Source organism: Acomys minous (genome assembly GCF_964271855.1).
Source record: "Acomys minous genome assembly, chromosome: 4".
Lineage (NCBI taxonomy): Eukaryota > Metazoa > Chordata > Mammalia > Rodentia > Muridae > Acomys > Acomys minous.
In genome coordinates, this window is record NC_140486.1 from 111,146,063 (window position 1) to 111,168,424 (window position 22,362).

The following is a 22,362-nucleotide window of genomic DNA, read 5'->3' on the forward strand; positions in this document are numbered from 1 at the left end:
TAAATTCTATAGCAATGACTTAGACATAACCTTCATTATAAGTAACAATTAAGGCCTTGAGTTAAGGAGTAGGTTCAATCATCTAGCTTTTGTTCTATCCTCCCTCTATGTCCCTAAATCTCCCTTTCTTTCTTTTCAGTTCCCATCTCCTTGCCTACGTATGCAAGATGAAGGCAAAGAGACGTTCCTACATTTCTCCTAATTTTTTCTCTGTATAAGACCAATAATGACTTATGACCACCTCCCGATGAGAATAAGCATTTGTAGATCAAGTGAGCAAACAACAACTTATACAACCACAACCCCCCCCCCCTTTTGAGGGAATGGGGCATCGTTCTCTTAAGGTTTCTTCAGGTTCAATTGGGGCACATAATACTTTGGAGTGGGCCACCCAAAATTGAAGAGAATGGTTAAGCAATCTAGTGATCGCATTTGTGGTTCAGTTTCTAAATCTTGAGAGATTCTAGGCTTAGTAGGAGATTGAAATGGTGGTACAAATTGGATCAGAAGTTTTCTACAATGTTGTCCAGGAAGCTGTCCAACTCTGATGAGTAAAAGCAACAGAATCATCTGGGGCTGGAACTAGGAAGATGCAGGATGTCAGTGTCCATCGTGCTGGGAGGAATGATTCCTGTCAGGTCTGATCCAGCTGGTTTATTTTGTTCTGAAAACATAATTTCTCACAAGTATTATGCAGTTATAACGTTATAATTGTATGAGGTGTGCGGGTGCACAGAACAATTAAAGCTAGTTTTCTGGTCATTGTATGAGTCGACATAAGGCATTTGCAAATCTTCCTTCTTGCCTTACTAGTAGTGTCCTCTAATAGTGAGTCACAGAGATTCTGTGGTCAACATGAGGCCTCTCTATGCCTTACATTTATATCTCTGCCAGTCTCAGAACTATTCCCATGTAGTGGGATTAGGAATATAGATTACCTGCTTGTTCTGTAGTTAGAGTTCTTTACATCTCAATTGTGGCCCCCTCTCTCATCCCCTCCTGATCCCATCCCCTCCCTCATCTACCCCCTATCCTATCCCCTTTCTCATCCCCTTTCCCTCCCTCCCCTAGTCCTTAGATAGGGGAGCTCTCCTCCCCTAACATCTGATTAGTTTATCTAGTATCCTTTGTACTATCTATGAACTCTTCCTCTGTGTCCTGACTGGGCCACCCTACACCCTCGGGACTCTGTCCAGTGTCAGCTTTAAGTATCTATAATCGTCCCTATATCCTGCTGGGTGGAGTCTCTCCTAGGATGTCTATGTTGGTTTAAAATCCACATATGAGTGAATATATACCATGCATGTCTTTTTGGGTCTGGATTATCTTGCTTAGGATGATTGCTCAGCTATCCTTGGTCTTTTGTGATTCCATATGAGTTTTAGGGCATTTTTTTCTTCTCTGTGAATAACATCATAGCAATTGTGATTGCATTGACTCTGTAAGTTGCTATTTTTTTTTTAAAGGATGACCATTTTCACAATATTAATTTTACCAGTCCATGAACATTGGTGGTGGGGGGGGAGTCTTTCCATCTTCTAGTGTCTTCTTTAGTCACTTTCTTCGGAGATTTAAAATGTTTTGATTTTAGATCTCTTTCATGTCCTTGGTTAGGCTTATTCCTAGATGTTTTATTTTATTGAGGCTATTGAGAATGAGAATGTTTTCATGGCTTTGTTTAAGTTATTAGTTTACAGAAAGGGTACTGATGATTGTAAGCTGATTTTTGTCTAAGCTGAAAATGTCAATCATTTCTAGAACTTTTCTGGTAGAATTTTGGGGGTCACTTATGTACATTATTGTATCACCAGCAAATAAAGAAATTTTATTTGCTTCAAGCACTATGTTGAAAAGGGGTGAGGACAGTGGACAGCCCTGTCTTGTTCCTGATTATGATAGAATTGCTTCAGTTATTTTTCATTTAGGATGATGTTGGTATGAGTTTATCATATATAATTTTTATTATGATGAGGTATGCTTCCTCTAGTCCTAGTCTCTCTAGAACTTTTTATCATGAAGGTGTTGTTGGATTTTGTCAAAGACCTGTTCTTGTTGAGATATTTATGTAATTTTAAGCCTATTTATGTGACTTATTGCATTTATTAACTTATGTGGGAAAAAATACCCGTGCACTGTACTTAATGTATCCTATAAGGCTCAGAGATGGGAGCATAGGCTGACTGGCTGGAAGAAAATGTGGGCTATAGTTTTCCTAGAACTAAAGCTACCAATATTTAAGGAGTGAAGTGAAGAGGGAATAGGAAGAAGGGAAAGCAGAGTTATGGTTATAGTGGAAAGAAAGTATGCTGGCCAGAGGTATGAAAAGCAAGAGAATAAACACTGATATTAGGTTCAGAGAATGGAAGGATAGATGCAACAAGATGCCAGTTGCAATGGACCAACAAAACTTAAAGTTCACAAATATTTTTAAACTAATATTAAATTAAAAATTTTAAGTTAAAGGTTAAAACAAAGAAAATCAACAATAAAATAAAATCAAAGGTATGTTCTCAGTCATTTTTGGTCCTGTTGGGCAAGATCTACCTCCTTTTTCTTCTATTATTGGGAATCTAAATTCTACTTTTTTCAGTACTGGGAATTTTCTTTTTTCTTTCTTTTTTTCTTTCTTTCTTTCTTTTTTTTTTTAATAAACTGAATTAAAAAACAAAAGCAGTCTTAGATTTCCAGAAAGTTGTCAAAGTGGGCTGGAGAAATGGCTCAGCTTCAGTGCCCATGACCTGCCCCCATAGCATCAGCTCCAGGGGATCCCACACCCTTAACTTCACCTCAGGGGATCCCACTCTTCTGGCCTCCACGAGCTCACAACCACCTGTAACTCCAGCTCCATGAAAGTACACAGAAAGCAATACCGTTTGAACTGGAGCACATCTACATGAAAGTTATTTTTATGGTTCGGAAATTTACACTGAAACTAAAATGTCAAAACAAACACTTTTGCAAGATAAATACACAGCCTGCCAGTCAGTTCCCTGGTAGAGCTTTGTTCAAGGGATTCTAATGCTTAGAGAGATCAGATCTTATGTGTAAGTAGATAGAGGGGAGTCTCTCTGGGGCCTCTAAGGCCCCTTTTCAACAGCATGAACTCTTTGACCATGCTGACCCATTAGATTTTTATCTTGGGCAAGCTCTTCAGTCTGTGCAGCTATCCAACATATCTCCAGTGGAAATCCATAATAAATTTATTTAAATGAGGCACTTGAGAAACGTTCTGCAAAACTTAGTAAAATAAATGTTAATTACTACTAATAGGGACTCGGAGATGTTCATTACATTTGGAAGGCATAACTAAAATATGATTTTTGTCTTTACTAGCCATGCTGTAATTTCATAAACAAATTAAGATTGTTTGGCCCCAGTATATAACCTGGTGAATTCTGTTGGCAGAGCAGAAAGCACAAGATAGGAAAAAGAAATGCTTTTTTCTTTCATTTTAGTAATAGCTCGGTGACCCATGAGATTTATGTGACATTTTATGGTCCGTTGGTCCGACACCATATTTGCTGACTATTACGTCTTTCCCCTTAACATATATGGTTCAGAAATCCAGGCTTCTCGTCCCTGAGGAAGACTGCCTCCGTCTCTTAGTGGGCCTCTGTTTTATCACCTGGTAGGTCTTCAGTAGGTGTTTATGACAGCCTTGTTCTCTTGAGATCTTGCATTTGGAAACTTTTAACTCTGAAGTCGAATGACTTTACTAGAATATGTTTCTCTGGTGATTCTCTGTCTTAGTTCTTTCTGAGATGTTATCCAGCCTGTCTGAAACTCAACTTCCTTCCATCTCAGGACTTTGTCTTAGTAATGTATCTGAAATGGTTTCTAGTCCTCCTATCAGAGCCTACCTTCAACTATGCCAGTATTAGATCCTTTTGATCTGACCTGTGTAGTGGTTACTTGTCTTGTTGTTGTGACAAAACAACAAAACAAAACAAGAAGCCTGACAACATCATTGTTGGCAGGTTCGTCTTGGCTCACACTTTAAGGGTATCATCCATCATAGTGTGCAGGAGGTGTTAGATGATATTACGTCCAAGGTCAGGAACCAAAGTGGGATAAATGCCTGTGCTCAGGTCCTTTTCTCCTCTCTACTCACTGTACTACAATTATACTAACTTAAAAAATATTTCATTAATTCACTCATATTACATCTCAATTGTTATCCCATCCCTTTTATATTCCCATTCCTCCCTCCCTCCCACTTTCCCCCTACTCTCCTCCCCTATGACTGTGACTGAGGGGGACCTCCTCTCCCCCGTATATGCTCATAGGTATCAAGTCTCTTCTTGGTAGCCTGCTATCCTTCTTCTGAGTGCCATCAGGCCTCCCCATCAAGGGGACATGGTCAAATATGGGGTGCCAGAGTTCGTGTGAAAGTCAGTCCCCACTCTGCACTTAATGGTGGAGAATGTCCTGTCCATTGGCTAGATCTGGGCAGGGGTTTGAAGTTTACTGCACATATTGTCCTTGGCTAGTGCCATAGTTTGAGCAGGACTCCCAGGCCCAGATCCGCCCATCATAATGTCCTTCTTGTAGGTTTCTAGGACCCTCTGGATCCTTCTGTTTCCTCATTCTCCCATGCTTCTCTCATCTAAAGTCCCAATAGGATGTCCTCCCCTCTGACCTACTTTCCTGGTAGGTGAAGACTTTCATAAAGAAACTTTGGTATTTACACTATGGAATACTACTCAGCTATTAAATACTAACTTCTATGAATTATACTTTTCTTTCCCAGCCTGTGGAATGGTGCTGCCCATGTGAGTCAAAGTAATCCCTCTCAGACATGCCCAGAGATTGGTTTCCATGGTGATTCTAAATCCCTCCATGTGGGCAGTCAAGATTACCCATCACAATGTGCCAGACAAGTTTTCCTGAAATCCTTGTACTTCAATTTCAATGCCCTCACTTTTTCCCCAGCCCTCCCTCATTACCCTCACTTTGTGTAGTTTAATCTCTGTGATCATTGTCTTTTATACTGTCACTTTCCCTCTTTTGGCTGCCAACAGGAATTTTGTTTCTGGTAGTTCTATCATTCTTTTTACTTATTTCTGAAGTCCCCAAACCCAAAGCCTTTGAGACTTATGTATGTGAACTGTTGTTTCAAGTGTTTGACTCCCAGGGTTCATAGGATCATCAGCTGGTTGTACCCTTGTGTGCATTCTTGGTCATGGTTGTTTGCTATTTGTAGCTATTTGCTTGGAGGATGCTTAACTCTTCTTCCATGCTTTCCTTCAATCCTTCCTGGCTTACAGTCAATATGGTTTTTGTTGTTGTTGGTGGTGGTGGTGGTGGTTTTTTCCAAGACAGGGTTTCTCTGTGTAATAGCCGTGGCTGTTCTGAACGCGCATTGTAGACCAAGCTGGCCTCAAACTTGGCAGTAATCCACCTGCCTCTGCCTCCCAAGTGCTGGGATTAATCAATATGGTTTTTTAATTGAACATGATCTATGTTTAAATGTTGTATATTGCTTATATAATAGTCGCTTGTTGGCAAGTGATACATTCCAGGACTCCTGGTGGGTGCCTGAAACAGTGGACAGCACTGAGCCCTACATACACTGTGGGTTCGTCTATATGTATGAACTTATGATAAGGCTTAACTTATTAATTAGACCCAGCAAGAGATTTGCAGTGGTAACTGACCAAATGGAATAATCATAAGAATATACTGTAATAAAATGGCCAGAACCATTGCTCTTATCCTGTGAAGATGTTATTAAGTAAAATCAGAACTTGATTACAAGATCCATGGTGCCTCAGAAGTTGATCTGGTAACAAAGGTGGCTGTGCGTATATGAACAGGCTGTATGAACAGAATAAATAGGCTGGACGAAAGAGTAATGCATGCCGTATATAAGACAAGATGGCGGGAGATCTGTGGCTAAGAATAATATGGAACTTAAAATTTGTGAATTATTTCTAAATTTTTCCATCTAGTAATTCCTAACCATGGCTGACCGTGGGCAACTAAGACCTTGGAAAATTAAACCATGGACAGGGGACTATTGTAGTGTTCCTTCAAAGGCTGAATCTTAGAAAATACTTTTTGTCCAGATTCTTAGATTAGGTGTAGGATTATCAATCGTGGCCATCTTGTGTCTTGGAGCAGAGCACCCAGCTTCCCAGGGTGAGACTAGGATGCTTATTGTGGTTTAGATCTGCTGTACCCGCACTGGTACCAAAAGACCTGCACATCTAAGGAGATGCATATCTTTTCATGTAGGTGCAGTTCTCTCAAACTGTTTTATGTTTCATTATTCATACTTCTCACAGCAATTATGTAGTGATCTGATAAATAAATAGTTAATTATTTAGTGTCATTTAAGTACTATCTTGAGTTTAAAGCCAACCTGAGCTGCAGAATAACACCCTGTCTCAAAAAAAAAAAAAAAAGACAGACTACTATACCTCAGCATCATATGTATGCAATCTCTTTATATTATTCAAACCATTTTTACTTCTGAGGCATCTCTCAGCTGCCTTGAATTGTAAATAAAGAAGTCAGTAGTGTACTTTATGCCTGTTATGTCAGTTAAGGATCTTGTGCTCTCCATTTCAAAATAAAAAGTTATTGTATCCATAGTCATAAAATACCATAACACTGGAGATGATATGGAGCCATTCTTGAGAGATAGGTATCATATGTTTTCTCAAATTTGTGATTTCTAGATTTCATACAGATATATAAATCATGTATATATACATGACTTGAAAAAGGTAAAAATAAATAAAAGTAAGAAGCATTATAAGGACAAGAATAACATTTTTATAACTAAGGTATGGTTGTTGTTTTTACCCCAATACTGGTTACCAAACTCAAGACTCTGTAAATGTTCTACCACCAAACTGCACCCCCAACTATAAGTAGGTCTTCATTGTGACACAGAGTGGCCTGACACTTTTTCCTTGCATCTTGGGTTCTCAGATCTTGTTCACTGGCTCTAGAATACTATTCCAGGACACTGCTGTCTCTGGCAGATAACACTGCAGTCTCCTGCGAACTATCTCCTGATTATACTCTTCTAGTCAGAGAATTCTTAAGATGCGCTTCTTTCAAAAAGTCAGTGTTGCATGAGATACTATCTGGTTACACGGTACCTTTTAAAGTACTCTGAAAATGGATGCAGGGTGGTATTTATACCAGTATGGTAGGTAGAGCAAATGAAGATGGCAGTCACAATCCCGGACTAAGAGTTTCCGGATTAGTGCAGAGCTCAGTAGACACGATCTACTGTCAGATGTCCTCCTGGCTTCATTCTCTATCATAGCTGGCTGTGGCTGGCTGTTAGCACACTGGTGTCCTATAAAGATGGGCGCCAAGTCAACACTAATGAGAAGCTATTATTGTGCAGTAGTTCATTTCTTGCTGCCATCTTCTTGGCTCCTGAAGCCACCGGGGAAGCCCTAGTGTGACCAGAGATCACTGACATTCTCAGGAGGACCCATGCAGCCCTCACATAGAAGTATTTTGCTGAAATTTCGCTTGCGGTGTGCATTAGTTACTTTTCTCATTGCTATGACCTATCACTTTACAAGAAACAGCTTAAGGAAGCATGGCTTTATTTTGGATCACAGTTTAAGAGGATACAGCTCACCATGGTAACAGAATGTGAGGCAGCTGGCCCTATTGCATCTGTTGTCAGGAAACAGAAAGACGAATCCTGATACTCAGCTCACTTTCTCCTTTTCATTAAGTCCAGAATCCTAGCCCATGAGATGGTGTCATCCACCTTCAGGGTAGGTCATCTTTCCCTCTTAGCTTAGCTTTTTTAGAAACATACTCAGACAAACAGAGGTGTGTTTCCTTGATGTTTCTAATTTCAGCCAAATTGACAGTGAAGACCAACCACTTACATTCTGCCAGGCTCATTTCAATAGACTTATCTCTTATCACTTATCTCTTGCCAAGATACCCTTGCTACCAGTCCTTTTGGGTCCCTATCCACCTGGTTAAACTTGTAGCTACTATTAGGCCTTCTTCCTTCAACTACAGTGGACTACAGATGCATTAGCCAGTTTCTGCTACACTACCTTTTCAGAGACATCAGATACTGTCATCGTCCTCTCACTATGAGCCACGAGTGTAGAGCCCGTGGGAGCTCTGCAGTGAAGACAACAAGCTCTTCTTTCATCTCCCTACCTCCCTTGTCTGTGACTGTGGTCCACTTCTTTATCTTTTTCTCGGTGATACCCCAACTTTCTACTTAAGAGACTTAGTAAGACCCTAAATTCAATGATGTGATTAACCAATGCTTGAAGGTTTTGGTTTTGGTTTTATTTTCTGTAAGAAATTCAAGACCATCTTCAGTGGAAGTCTTTGTATAATATTCTTAGCCTGGAATCAAGAATCCAGAGGTTGGGCTTATCACTCTTTGTCTATCTACTCTCTGATTCTCCAAGCCTGTTTTTCTGAGTCCCTCTGTATTTTTTCAATAAACCTCTTCCAACCAAAATTTGTTTCTTGTGCTTGTAACCAAGAACCGAAACAGTTAAAGATGTTATTAGATTGCTGGAGAGATGGCTGAGTTGTTAAGAGCACTGGCTGCTCTTCCAGAGGCCTCGGGTTTGATTCTTGGGACCTACATGGCTGCTCACAGCCATTGGCAACTCTAGTTCCAGGAGATCCAAAGTCCTCTTCTGATTTTTGTGGGTACCAGGCATATAAGCAGGTGTGTATGCAGGCAAAACACCCATACACATAAAGTTAAAAACAAAAGACATTGATATTAGGAGAAAAATATAGAAACAGACCCTCAGGAGCCTGCGAGAATAAAAATAGGCTAGATGACTGGAGAATAACACAGATCCCATTGGGTTTTTATAAAATGCTAGCCAATTTTCATGACTAATTATTACCTTTCATCACTAGAATAAAGTTCTTTTTAAGCTGAGTAACATTTGTCTAAGTAGCCTTACTCTATCCCAGTGTTGGATATTTATGACTTTTAAGCTTCAAAAGCAGTAATAATAGCTCCCTTGAATTGTCTGTCTGTCTGTCTGTCTGTCTGTCTGTCTGTCTGTCTGTCTGTCCGTCCGTCCGTCCTCCCGTCCCATCTATCCATCCACCACCCACCCATCTATCCATCTATCTATTTTTAGTTTTTTTGAGACAAGGTTTCACTGTGTAGCCTTGGCTGTCCTGGGCTTGCTTTGTAGACCAGGCTGACCTTGAACTCACAGAGATCCTCCTACCTCTGCCTCCCTGAGTGCTGGGATTATAGGTGTTCACCACCATGCTTGGCTGCTCCCTTGAGTCTTTAATGGGAACTTCATTCTGGTGAGTACAGGTTAGTCATTTTGAAGATTATTGGGACCCATATCCTAAACTGTCTGGGTTCTTGGTTGCAAGCAAGAGAATGGAACTCTGTTCAGAAAAGGAATTTATTGGAAGGGTTCTAAAGGGATTGCAGAAACAGCAAAGGCTCAACCACCAGAGAGTTGTACAAAGGTAATTCTGCAGAGCTGAGAAGTCTACACTTCATTTTTTATAAGGACTGTTTGACCACAATGCTAGTGGATCCTACCTCTTCTCTTGCAAGACACCATGTGCACAAGCCCTGCTGCTGCCTCTGCAGCCACTAAAAATGTTTTCACTGCTATGAATAAATACTGAGAGCTTCTCTTATCTTTGGGATGCTGTCTCTATACTAGGAATCCTGGGTTGAGAGTTTAAATACAGTATGCTGAATCCTGTTTTCATACATACAGAGAGGTCTTATAGGAAACATACATTAGAATACTAGTCATTTCTATCATGGGAATTATACTCACTTTATCCCACTATATGCAGTGTGAAGTCCTCCCATTTTAATTTTATGCCTTGATTACCTGTTGCTTTATAGCATTCACTAGGCTCCCCGAAGCAATGTGGAATAGTGTTAAGAATGAACACTGTTGTCTTCTTCCTGAATGCTTTTCATATGGGAAACATTTAGACTTTCACTGTTATGTTTGGTATTAGCTCTGAGATGGGGGAAGGTATGTATGTTGTACATGGTCAAATATGTGAATGTGTATGTACCTGTAGAAGCCTGGCATTGAGTGTCTTCTGTTGCTCCTCACATTACTTTTCAGGTGGGGTCTGAATGAACAATTTGACAAGACTAGCTGTCCAGCAAGCTCCAGGAATCCTCTGTCTTCACCTTCCAAATGCTGGGATTACAGGGGCACGTACCCTCAGCTGCTTTTTCCTTTCTGTTCAGGAAGTTGTCTCCTGTGCCTATGTGTTCCAGACTCTTCCCCACTTTTTCCTCTAACTGGATTAATGTCTCTGGTTTTAGATTGAGGTCTTTAATCCACTTGGACTTGAGTTTTGTGCATGGTGACAAATAGGGGTCTAATTGCATTTTTCTACATGTAGACATCCAGTTAGACCAGCACCATTTGTTGAAGATGCTGTCATTTTTTCCATTGAATGGATTTGGCTTCTTTGTCAAAAATCAAGTGAGCAAATGTGTGTGGATTCATCTCTGGGTCTTCAGTTCGATTCCATTGATCCACTAGCCTATTGCTGTGCCAGTACCATGCTGTTTTAATTACTGTTGCTCTATAGTACAGCTTGAGATCAGGTATGGATATTCCTCCAGAGGATCTTTTATTGTATAGGATTGTTTTTGCTATTCTGGGCTTTTTGTTTCTCCATATGAAGTTGAGAATTGTTCTTTCAATATCTTCAAAATATTTTGTAGGTATTCTGATAGGGATTGCATTGAATCTGTAAATTGCTTTTGGTAAGATGGCCATTTTTACTATGTTAATTCTCCCGATCCATGAACAAGGTAGATCCCACCATCTTCTAATGTCATTTTCAGTCTCTTTCTTCAGAGATTTAAAGTTTTTTTCAAATAAGTCCTTCACTTGCTTAGTTAGGGTTATTCCTACAAACGGTTAGCCAATCTAACTAAAAGACAGAGAAACACTATCCAAATAAACAAAATCAGAAATGAAAAGGGAGACATAACAACAGACACCGAAGAAATACAAAGAATCATAAGAACCTACTTTAAAGGCATTTATGCCACAAAATTTGAAAATCTAAGGGAATGGACAATTTTCTCAACCGATTGCATTTGCCAAAATTGTATCAAGACCAGACAAACAAATTAAATAGCCCTATTTCGCCTATAGAAATAGAAGCAACCATTGATAGTCTCCCAACCAAAAAAAGCCCAGGGCCAGATGATTTCAGTGTAGAATTCTACCAGTCCTTCAAAGAGGAGCTAATACCGATACTATTCAAGCTATTCTGAAAGATAGAAACGGATGGAATATTACCAGATTCATTCTATGAGGCCACAGTCACCTAAACCCCACAAAGACTCAACAAAAAAAGAGAATTTCAGACCAATTTCTCTTATGAATATTGATGTAAAAATGTTCTTTTCTTTCTTTTTTTTTTTTTTTTTAAACATAGGTGTTAGGTTCCAAACTGCAAGCATTCTGCTGGCTGAGCCATCTTTTCAGGCCCAGCTCTAGGTTGTTGTTGTTGGTTTTTGTTTATTTGTTTGTTTCTTTTGTTTTGTTTTTGATGGTTCTAATCGAATCAAAGAAGCTTCTGTCCATTGATTATACGCTCTTATTGTGAATGAATGTGACAATTTTGTCAAATTCTGTTTCTTCCTTTACTGAGATGATTGTATGTGTTCTGTGATTATTCAAAGGGTGAATTATGTTGATTGATTTTCTTGCTCTGGATAAAATTAATTCATTATGATACTTTTTAAATACAACATAAGAGCTGAATTCTGGTTTAAGTATTTGGTAGAAACTATCAGGAAAAGCAGCTAGACTTTGATCAATTTCTTTAATAAATACAGGGATATTCACGTATTGGTTTATTGTTGAAGAATCCTAGGCAGTTTGTATTTTTCAAGGAATTTACCTGTTTCATCCACAATGTTGAATTTATTGGATTAAAAGTCACAAGTCTCTCCCTTACCCTTTTGTGTTTGTAGGATGTTAACACTGTTCCCACTCTTAACTCTGACACTAAGAATTTGGGTCTTTGCCTCACTGTTTTTCTTAAGTAGGATTTCATCTATTTTATTCTTTCTTCCTGGTTGTTTCTTTTCTGTCCATTAGTTATTGTTTCTTTTTTTTTTTTTCTTTCCTGTTACTTACTTGGATTTTATTGTGCCCTGGGTCTCAGTTGGAGCTTCAATTGCTATGATAAAGCACAGTGGCCGAGGCAATTAGTAAAAGAAAGCAAGCATTAAATTGGGCTTATAGTTTCCAAGGCTTGATGGCACCTGACTAAAATTCCAACACTTGGGAGGCTGAAGCAGGAGAATTCTCAGTTGCAGGGCAGCCTATGTAATCAGATTGTCATAACAAAGGCACATGGGGATCTATTTGAGTTCTCCATGAGTAAAATTGCAGGAGTTCCAAGAAGTTCTGTCTTTTGCCCCTTTTTCTATTGTCAGAATTTGTTCTGGAAGGTACAGTTATACTATAGTCATGGACCTCATAAGGATTTTCAGTAATAACTTATTTTAGAAAAGAGACAGGGGCCTACATTTTATTCATTCATGAATACAATTGTCCACTCTTTTCTCTGTCCACAGGCAGCTGGCTAAGAGTCTTGGGCAAGCTGGTGAAATTGAGCCTGAAACGGAAGGGATTCTGACAGAATATGGTGTGGACTTCTCTGACTTCTCTTCAGAAGTTCTTGAATGTCTCCCTCAAAGCCTGCCCTGGACAATCCCACCTGATGAGGTGGCCAAGAGAAGAGACCTGAGGTAAACATGGGGGCCGCTTGGGAACAGCTGTTCCTGCTCTGTCCCCTCCCCTGATATTTCTAGGGCCTGGGCTAAGCTGTTTCATTCTTTCATCCAATGTTTGGATTCAGTTGATAACTCTGGTGCTTCTCTGTGCAAACAGAAGTCAGCAAGTTAGGGATTACCAACTGTATCCAGCCCAGTGCTTGAGCTCATTAACAGAAGGCAGATTTCAGCTTTTTACTGGTTTGAAAAATTACAACAATAATGAGCAGTTATGAATAGTTACCAATCTTCCTAAAATGATATGAGATTCACAATTCCACATTGAATCAGCTTGCAGTAGAGTGTAGCTATGCGTGCTTCTTTGCTTATATATTGCTCAACCGTTCTGCACGACAGCTTCAAAGTAATTGCAACATTAGTGTGGCCCAAAAATATTGACCCTATGGCCTTTTGCAGAAGTTTGTTCCTAGAATGGTTCTAGATGATTCTAATTTCCAAAAATGAAGGTATCTCTTCCTGTTGTCTTCTTGCTGGGCCCCAAAGTCTCGCTCATCACAAAAAGGCAATGTCATCTGCTTAGAAGTGCTTCCTCTAAATGGGCCTCTCTAGGCACATAGCAGAGGATTCAAGACCTTGTGCTTGGAGTCTCATTTTAAAGCTTTACTTTTAGGTCTGGAATTTATTGGAAAGTACTTTTGTGGTATTTTTATAACAACATCTTCTTTGAAGATGTTTCTTCATTGTGGGATGTTAGTTCTTTTCTGATATTTCTCTTCAGAATTTGGTTTCAGTACTGGCATTCATTCTGGATGCCACATGGAGATACTTAGAACCAAGAAAGTTTTCATACAACCCACCACGGAGGCTGAGGAAGGTTTTTGCTAAGGTTATCCCGTGTCAGAGTCTTTTCACCACACTTGCTTGCTCTGTAGCTGAACTTACGGTGCCTTTGGCTCCAAGGGTCCAGTACTCCACCGGGTTTGAGGGTACTTTTCTGCCCTCTCATGATTGTATCTTTTGGGAACTTACTGTCTTTTTTTTTTTTTTTCTTGCTGAGAGTATGTGAACGAAATGAGATGATAGTCTTTTCCTACTTGTCAGTGTGGCTGATGGAAATATGTAAATATATGTTGTATTTGCGCTCATTTGGCTCAAGTGTGGTCCTGGATGTCAGTAATAACCTGCACCCCTGAGTTCTTAATGATACATAGGGTGTTAACTCTTCCCAGGCCTTGACTCTTAACTTTCTGGAACATTTGTTGTCTCATGTACAATTGAGAGGTTTACTGAGTTTTTTTCCCCCTGAACTTAGGACTATGTTCATAAGAAACTTTGATGAAGCCAAATGTGTGGCACAGATTTTTAATTCTAGCATTTGGGAGAGAGTTAGGCAGGAGATTATAGAGTTCTAGATCAGGCTGAGCTGTACAATATGATCCTATCTCAAAAGCCAAAGACCTTGGAGTTGGATATGATGAAGATATATCGTATTCATGTAGGAAATTGGCAATGAATTTTAATAATTAGGGGAAAATAATAAAAATAAACCAAAATTAATAAGGAATGATTACATTTAAATAATAATTATTATTTGAAGTATGATTAAGTGCTGATTTTTCCACCCCTATTTTTCTTTTTCTATTTTTAATATTTTATTAATTTATTCATATTACATCTCAATTGTTAGCCCATCCCTTTTATCTTCCCATTCCTCCCTCCCTCCCGCTTTCACCCTACTCCCCTCCCCTATGATTGTGACTGAGGGGGACCTCCTCCCCCTGTATATGCTCATAGAGTATCAAGTCTCTTAGCTTACTATCCTTCCTCTGAGTGCCACCGGGCCTCCCCATCAAGGGGATGTGGTCAAAAATGGGGCACCAGAGTTCGTGTGAAAGTCATATCCCACTCTCCACTCAACTGTGGAGAATGTCCTGTCCATTGGCTAGATCTGGGTAGAGGTTTGAAGTTTACTTCCCCGTATTGTCCTTGGCTGGTGCCATAGTTTGAGGAGGACCCCTGGGCCCAGATCTGCCCGTCATAATGTTCTTCTTGTAGGTTTCTAGGACCGTCTGGATCTTTCTATTTCCCCATTCTCCCATGCTTCTCTCACCTAAAGTCCCAATAGGATGTCCTCCCCTCTGACCCACTTTGCTGGTAAGGGAAGACTTTCATGGGACATGTCCCTTGGGCTAGTGTCTAGTTATAAGTGAGTGTATACCATTTGACTCTTTCTGCTTCTGGGTGAACTCACTCATTATGATCATTTCTAGTTCAATACATTTGTCCACAAATTTCGGAAATTCCTTGTTTTTAATAGCTGAGTAGTATTACATAGTGTAAATGTACCACAGTTTCTTTATCCATTCTTCTACTGAGGGACACTTAGGCTACCCCCCTGTTTTTCGAGACAAGGTTTCTCTGTGTAGCCTTGACTGTCCTGGACTCACTTTGTAGACCAGGCTGGCCTCAAACTCACAGTGATTCACTGGCCTCTGCCTCCCTGAACGCTGAGATTAAAAGCATGCACCACCATGCCTGGCTTGTGCTGATTTAATTTAATTTAATTTATTTATTTATTTATTTTGGTGAACAACTGAGTTTATTAGTGTTACTTTAAAATGGTGTGGATGAATGGTTGCTTACAGAGGCAGAGAGGAGAATTCTGCAACAGTAAAAAAATTATACTCAGCAATGTGGATATCTGTGGATTCTAAATAATCTTCCCATACTTTACTTCTAATGCTGTTGTCAAAATCATATTCAGTTTCCTGAAATAAATTACAAAGGGAACTGTGCCAAAGCACAATATACCTACACAATTTTTTAAAGACATTGAAAGTTCAATTCTGAACTTCATATGGAAAAACAAAAAACTCAGAATAGCTGATTTAATTTTAAATGTACGTTTACCCAAAATTTCTGCTTACAGAAATATATCCTACTAAGAGAAGTGTACAAAGATGTATGAGCCAATATTTTCATTGCTGTTTTATTGTAAAGGGAAAACACAGTTGACACTGCTGAGTCCATCAGTAATAGAATGGCTTAACAACTCGTGAGTCTGTCCATTTATATGATAACATGACCTCAGCTCTGCACAAGAGAGAATGGATCCATATGGTCTGTGTAGAGGGGAGGCCGTGAGATACGGTTAAGTGTAGGAAGCAAACTGCAGGTCAATGTGACTATGATCCTATTTTTGTGAAGTCAGTAACCCAGAGTTATATGAACACACACACATACGCAAAAAATCACATGTATGTGTATACCTATATGTGTACATTAAAAGTATGTATGCCAAGAAAATGGAAGGAAGTAAATCAAGCTGATCACTTACATGATTAACATGGGAAATTGGTTGAGGGGAGCAGGAAGGGGACAGGGAAGAAGTATTCTACTATTCACTTACCATACCATTCCATTGCTAAAAATCTTTAAAATAACTTCAAGAAATCAGAAGATAGATATATTCACTTTTTAAATGACCTGATTGTAACCTACAGAAAAATACTAAACATTTCAGTGGTCACAGGACCCAGAGTTGCTTCAAATTATCGTTTTGTAGCTCCATCTTGCCGTTGGTTTGGCCCATATTGTCTTGTGGGCTGAGCTAGAGACTAGGCCTTTCTCTGTGGAAAGCTCCCGTTAAAGTCTGGCTGTGCACACCAAGAAGGTACCAGAAGTAGAGGAACTTAGAGTTTTAAAACTCCTTTAATGTCCTAATGCTTTCACCCTCACTTCCTGTCCCTAAGATTATGTTCTAAAATTTAGATCAGATTCATTTATTCTTTTACATTTAACTTTTTTAAATAGCTTCTTGATGTCTAAAATTATAATCTCTAAACATTAATAAACATGCATTCCCACTAATGCATGTTTTTTGAAATTATGAAAAATTAATACATTACTAATCTTTTATATTATAAACCTAAACAAAAGTAGAAAAATAAAAATGAAACAAATATTAAATATTTTAGTATTTCATATGAATGGTATTAAAAACCCTGCTTTTTCATATTGATAGTTTTACTTTGGGTGAAAGCAGTTCAACTGGGTGTTATTGTTATTTTTAAACTCTTAACAACTTGTAGCATGGAAATTTAATTTTCTTATTATAAGTCCCATATGTTTTATTTGTTTATATAGCATCTCTATATGTATCCATGGGTGCCCTGAAACATCTTATGCTCCGCAAGAAACTCACAGAAACCTACCTGCCTCTGTCTCCCAAGTGTTGAAACTAAAAGCATGCTCCACTGTGGCTGGCCTAGTCTTGTTAATTTTGGCACTTGATTTTAATGATCTAGATATATAGATATATAGATAATTTTAATATTTGATTTTAATGATCATAACATACATACATACATACATACATACATACATACAGGCAGGTGCTCTACTCCTGAGCTATATCTTTGTTTCTATCTTTAAAATAAAGTACTCTTTAAAGATGTAAGCTGAGTTTACTAATCCATAATACTCATTTTTAGGTTCTCTTCAACAATTATATCTAAGTTTGTTTGAAAGGTAATAAATTTCTGCTTTTCCTGTGTCAGTCAGTTCTTGTGGACTGGTTGGAAGTACTGCATTATTAGCTTTGAGTTTGTTTTTTGAGACATGGTCTCACTATGTAGCTTAAACTCCAGTCCTCCTGCCTTAAGCTCCCACGTGCTAGAATTGTAGACATGTACCACCAAACCTAGCCTTAGATATTTTTAAGGAAGTTAAATCCACAGCACACTCATTTGGTGACATAGTAAAAACTAGTTGTAAAATTCTGGTATGTAGATTGGGTCTGTGCATGTTGTTTGTACATAGATACAATTTTAGGCTCCAAATAATATGGTAATAGAAACATTTCAGCACATCTGTTAAAAACATCTAGATGTGCAAGGTTTTGAGTTTGACCCTAGCACTGAAGAAAGAAAGAAAGAAAGAAGAAAGGAAGGAAGGAAGGAAGAAAGAAAGAAAGAAGAGAGGTTTCTTGTATACTTAATAAATATAGTGCTTTGTTTTCAAATTCAGTAACCTTTCCCCTCAGTGTTAAAGTTCTATCTTCCCCTTGAAGAGACAGTCAGTATGTTTAGTTTTTCTAAGCACCTTGAAGCTCTTGGCAGCCATTGTTGTGCAGTCTCAGCTGGGCTGTGATGAGCTTCTACAAGGAAAAGAAGTGCCCGATTTGCTGTGTTCCTGGTGCTCCAGTTCCTGGTGCTCCTGGTTCTAGGAGCACTGATGTTACCAGTTACTGGTATCTTAAGGCTCTGCATCTTTGTGGTAATATTTTCAAGACCTGCTTATGTTACAAAGACTAATTTAGCAAAAACTAAATGAGATCTCTAAGTCCATGCAAGCAGGCATGACAAATACCTGGTAGATCACAGTTGACTCAGGAACCAACAAGAGAGCCCATGTCATGCATTTTCTAGAATGTTGTCTTTTTCATTTGTTCATGACACTTATACTGACCCATCCATGCAGTGAGGGCATTGGGGTTAAATCATGTATTTATGTAGTCTTGGGAATTTCTTCTTCTTTTTTCTTAAACAATAATAATGTCTATGTGTTTGGATCTGATTAGCTTCTTTGACTGATGTGTGATAGGTTTATTTAGTTTATCAACCAACAAATATTGGTGATATGCTATTCCTGGACACTGGGAATATGGTCACTAATAGAAATAGATGTGGGTTTCTGCCCCTCTGGGTCTTCTCCCTCAATCTCATGTGAAAGAACATGAGTAAAATATATTAAGGAACGGTCAAGTACTTAAAATATTTAAATAGCTTGATAACTTTACTGGAGAGTAGTAGTTAGGATAAGTATTTGTAATAGCGTGATGCATTCCTCTCTGAGGTTCCCCTGTCTTCAAAGGCATTTTTAAAAGCACTATTCATTTTCTTCAGTTTGACCAAGGAACTCAGATTGAGTCCTCGTGCGTCCCGAGAAGTCTCTTACATTGAATAACTAACAGACATTCTCCAAGCTCCCAAAGCCACTCTTCTGTGTCTTTTTAAACTTTCCCCCCTTTTCTGCTAAAACACTTACATATATTTAACGTGTGTGCAGTATATGTGTGTGTGTATGTATGTATGTATATATATATATATGTATATATATATATATATATATATATATATATATATATATATGCATGCATGCAAGCCACTGAAAAGATGAAGACAACTGAGGTTTAGCACTTTATCTTTTTTTTTTTTTTTTTTTTTTTTTTTTGGTTTTTTGAGACAGAGTCTCTCTGTGTAGCCTTGGCTGTCCTGGACTCACTCTGTAGACCAGGCTGGCCTCGAACTCACAGCGATCCGCCTGCCTCTGCCTCCCGAGTGCTGGGATTAAAGGCGTGAGCCACCACACCCGGCATTAGCACTTTATCTTTAGACAATCAGGTTCATACTGAGGTAAGTACTGCAGAGAGTGGCAGTGTTATATGGGTTTGAACACACTGATCCAGTTAAGGCTGCTGGTTACTTGAACTGAGAACTAAGAATTGAGGTAATATTTAGGGACTGGAGTGGCTGAAATTGTCTCCATCTTAGTGACAACTTTAGCTACAGAAAGGCTATGTACCATCAGACTGTGAGATGCTTGACAAGACTTGGAAGCCATCTGCAGCTTCTTGCTCTCCTCTCTCTCGGGTCACCCTGCCTTGGAACCTGCAGTGTTCCTCTGGCTCTAGCTACGTAAGAGCTTCTACATACTCGTTTAGGTTTGGTATTTAACAATTATATTTGGAACAGAAAAGTTCCATCAATCTTTAAACCTCATAATCCAATTATGTCAGTAAAATTCCAGTTTTTTAGTCCAGTGGAATTGGGGTAATATTTTGCAAACTGAAGTTGAGAGAAATAGTGTTTATTTTGAAAAGAAAAATGGTTGGTTAGCAATTTTTAAGAAGTAATGCTGGTGTGAACTTGCAGGGGTGATCTGGCCCTTCTGATTGGGCTCACCATTCGTTTAGACTTTTGGCTCCCATCTCTGGAGAATCCCCACTTGCATAGCTTAGACTTGTAGCTCTTTTTAGCAGGGCACCTGAGGTTAAACAACACCAATCTTGCAAGTGTTTGGGGACTAGGAAAATACTGTGTCCAAGGAGCTGCTGAAAATCGGTCCTATATGAGGCGGAGAAACCCCAGGGTCATTGCCAAGACTGACTGCATTTTTTCTTATTTCATTCATGTTGTTTTGTTTCCTTTGTTACTAAACTAGAATGCGAAACTGAAGCCTAGAAATTCACTTCAAGGAGAAAATGAAAACCTAGCTACATTGGAGGGGAAAGCACCATGTTAACCTGATTTTTATGTTTTCCCAATAGCTAGTATTATTGCAGACATGTGAATCACATCACTGTTTGGTAAAGCCATGAGCTTCATTGAAGCAGGGATGATGTCTATAGCTTTTTACAGGAGAGCTTGTGGTATCTGTTTCACTACTATTCCCTCAATAAAAAGGAAGCCCAGTGACCTCCACTGGACCATTACAAATGTGAAACTTGGCACTTAAAATTGCTTGCTCTAAATTTTCCAATTGCTTTCTCTCTCTCTCTCTCTCTCTCTCTCTCTCTCTCTCTCTCTCTCTCTCTCTCTCCCTCTCTTTTTCCATTTAATGTCGTTCTGCCAACTAGTGATTTTATTATTATAAACAGGACATTGTATTCACTTTTAAGAAGAAATATGAAGCTGGAGGTAAAATTACAAACTGCAGCTTCTCTGCTGCCAAAATAGAAAACAATGAACTAAAAATACTGAACACAAAAAGGGTGTTGTGGTAAAAATATTGAAATATCTTCAAGGTAGAGAGTTCCCAAAGAAATGTTCTTCTCACTCCAGGTAAAACCAGCCTTGAAATAGCAATGTGAAAGGAGAGTCACACAATACAAGCCTCCTTCAGGTCAAGCCTTCTGTGGGAAAGCTTTCAAACATAACTATCATTAAATGACTAATAACCTTATTATTTATTGGGAAGTCCAATGTGATTAAATTACCATTTAGAAAAAGGTTCCTTGGAGAAAGCAAGGTGGCAGCGTAGAAGAGCACTAGAAATCAGTTTGCCTTCCTTGAGGACCCTCTGGTGACTTGGGCAAGAGTGGGTAGGAGTAGTCATTGTTAGCTTTTGTAATGTGAATTTTTTTCTGTCCAGATTAGAGTTTCCAGAACATGGTGTAGGACATGTGTTCCTTGGGGTCTCAGAGGGCTCCATAAGTCATTCTCGTTTTCCTTGGGGTCTCAGTAAGGGTCATAGAGGAAGAGTGTTCCAAAGCAAGTGCTTTTGGAAAACAATGGGTTAATATATTTCTCTGAACCTTTTCTCCTGGATCATCTCAGGGAATTTGTGTGTTCATTAATATACTTTTTAAAATGCTGAACTACATAGCTCAGACCTTTCTGTAACCCTTAAACTGGCTAGAGTTCTTTGCTTCTGTTCATATGGAATTGTTGTGGAGGGGAGGAGTGGCTTGTCCAGTGTTGGTAGTCATGGGCTTCAATGCGGAAGATTTATGGGCTGAGACAACAGACTCAGGGCCTTATACTTCCAAGATCTGAGAACTCAGGACTCACGGCCTGAGAAGACAGACTCATAGTTCTGAGTTCTGAGAGGCTTACGCTTCTGGGTTCCTATGCTAGCAGCCCAGCACTCCATAACTAGTAAAATTCTCAGCTATAAGAATTAGCTCCAGCACTTAGTGTCAGTGAGCCTCACAGCTTTCAGCCTTTGGTGTTGAAACACTTGGCCCTTTCAATGGTAGATAGTGTTGCAGTTCCATGCCTTGTGCATCAGGACACCCGCCTCCAAAGTATGGTAGTTCCTAGTTATTTGAACCTGCAGTATCCACACTCACTTCTACTGTCTGAGATCTTGGCTCCTCTTGTAACAGTTCCCCAGACTTTAGCACAACTGACACCCTGTTAGAGGCACTGTGACACCATTCGGACCTAAGAGCTCAGCATGTAGGCTACAACACCCATAAAGCCAGGACAAGAGCCTAACCGTTATAGTTCATAGTTCTGGGAAAGTCCGTAAATACACTAACCTTGCTCTTTGGCTTTTATCGCTCTGCTTATTGCTAATTGTTCTAGCTAATTGAAATGAGTCAACCAGGATATGGGTTTTGTGCATAAAAAGCCAAGAACAGTAAGGCTCTTGGCTACATGATTTGGGCAAGTTCCCTGTATAGTTGGCTGGCCTGCAAATAAAGACTTTCTATTGACTTTAAGAGTCCCATGTATTCTTTGAACCTCACAACACTCTATCACTTCTTTGTTACAGTCTTTGTCACTCTAACACACTCCTTGTCATCAGCTACTTCTTCACAGCCACATGCTGTTATGCTGCTGCTGCCAGTTCTTCTGTCTTTCTTCACATTATCAGCTCAGCCTAATAATAATCACAGGAAGCAATAGTCTTTTATTGTATAATGCTTCAACAGGCAGGGCACATACTTCAGACTGACAAAAGTGAGCTGAACAGCTAGAGTATATAGCAAAGAGGGTGAGTTTGGCATGGGTTATAACATGCAAATAAAGGATTGTGTTTACACCAATTATTGCATAGCTTCCAGGTCGATCATGCTGGCTTCTTGTTGAGTTAGTCATGCATCATGTTCCTTTTTT

General features: G+C 39.2%; 1 protein-coding gene across 4 annotated transcripts in view; it reads left to right on the forward strand.

Moving 5' to 3' along the window:
• Positions 1-22,362, forward strand: part of DIS3L2 (DIS3 like 3'-5' exoribonuclease 2) — a 317,418-nt gene that overhangs the window by 146,254 nt on the left and 148,802 nt on the right. For all 4 annotated transcript variants that reach the window (XM_084779161.1, XM_084779164.1, XM_084779163.1 and 1 more), the window contains one exon: positions 12,578-12,751. In XM_084779161.1, the coding sequence (XP_084635287.1) occupies positions 12,578-12,751 (174 nt within the window). The remainder of the gene's footprint in view (positions 1-12,577; positions 12,752-22,362) is intronic.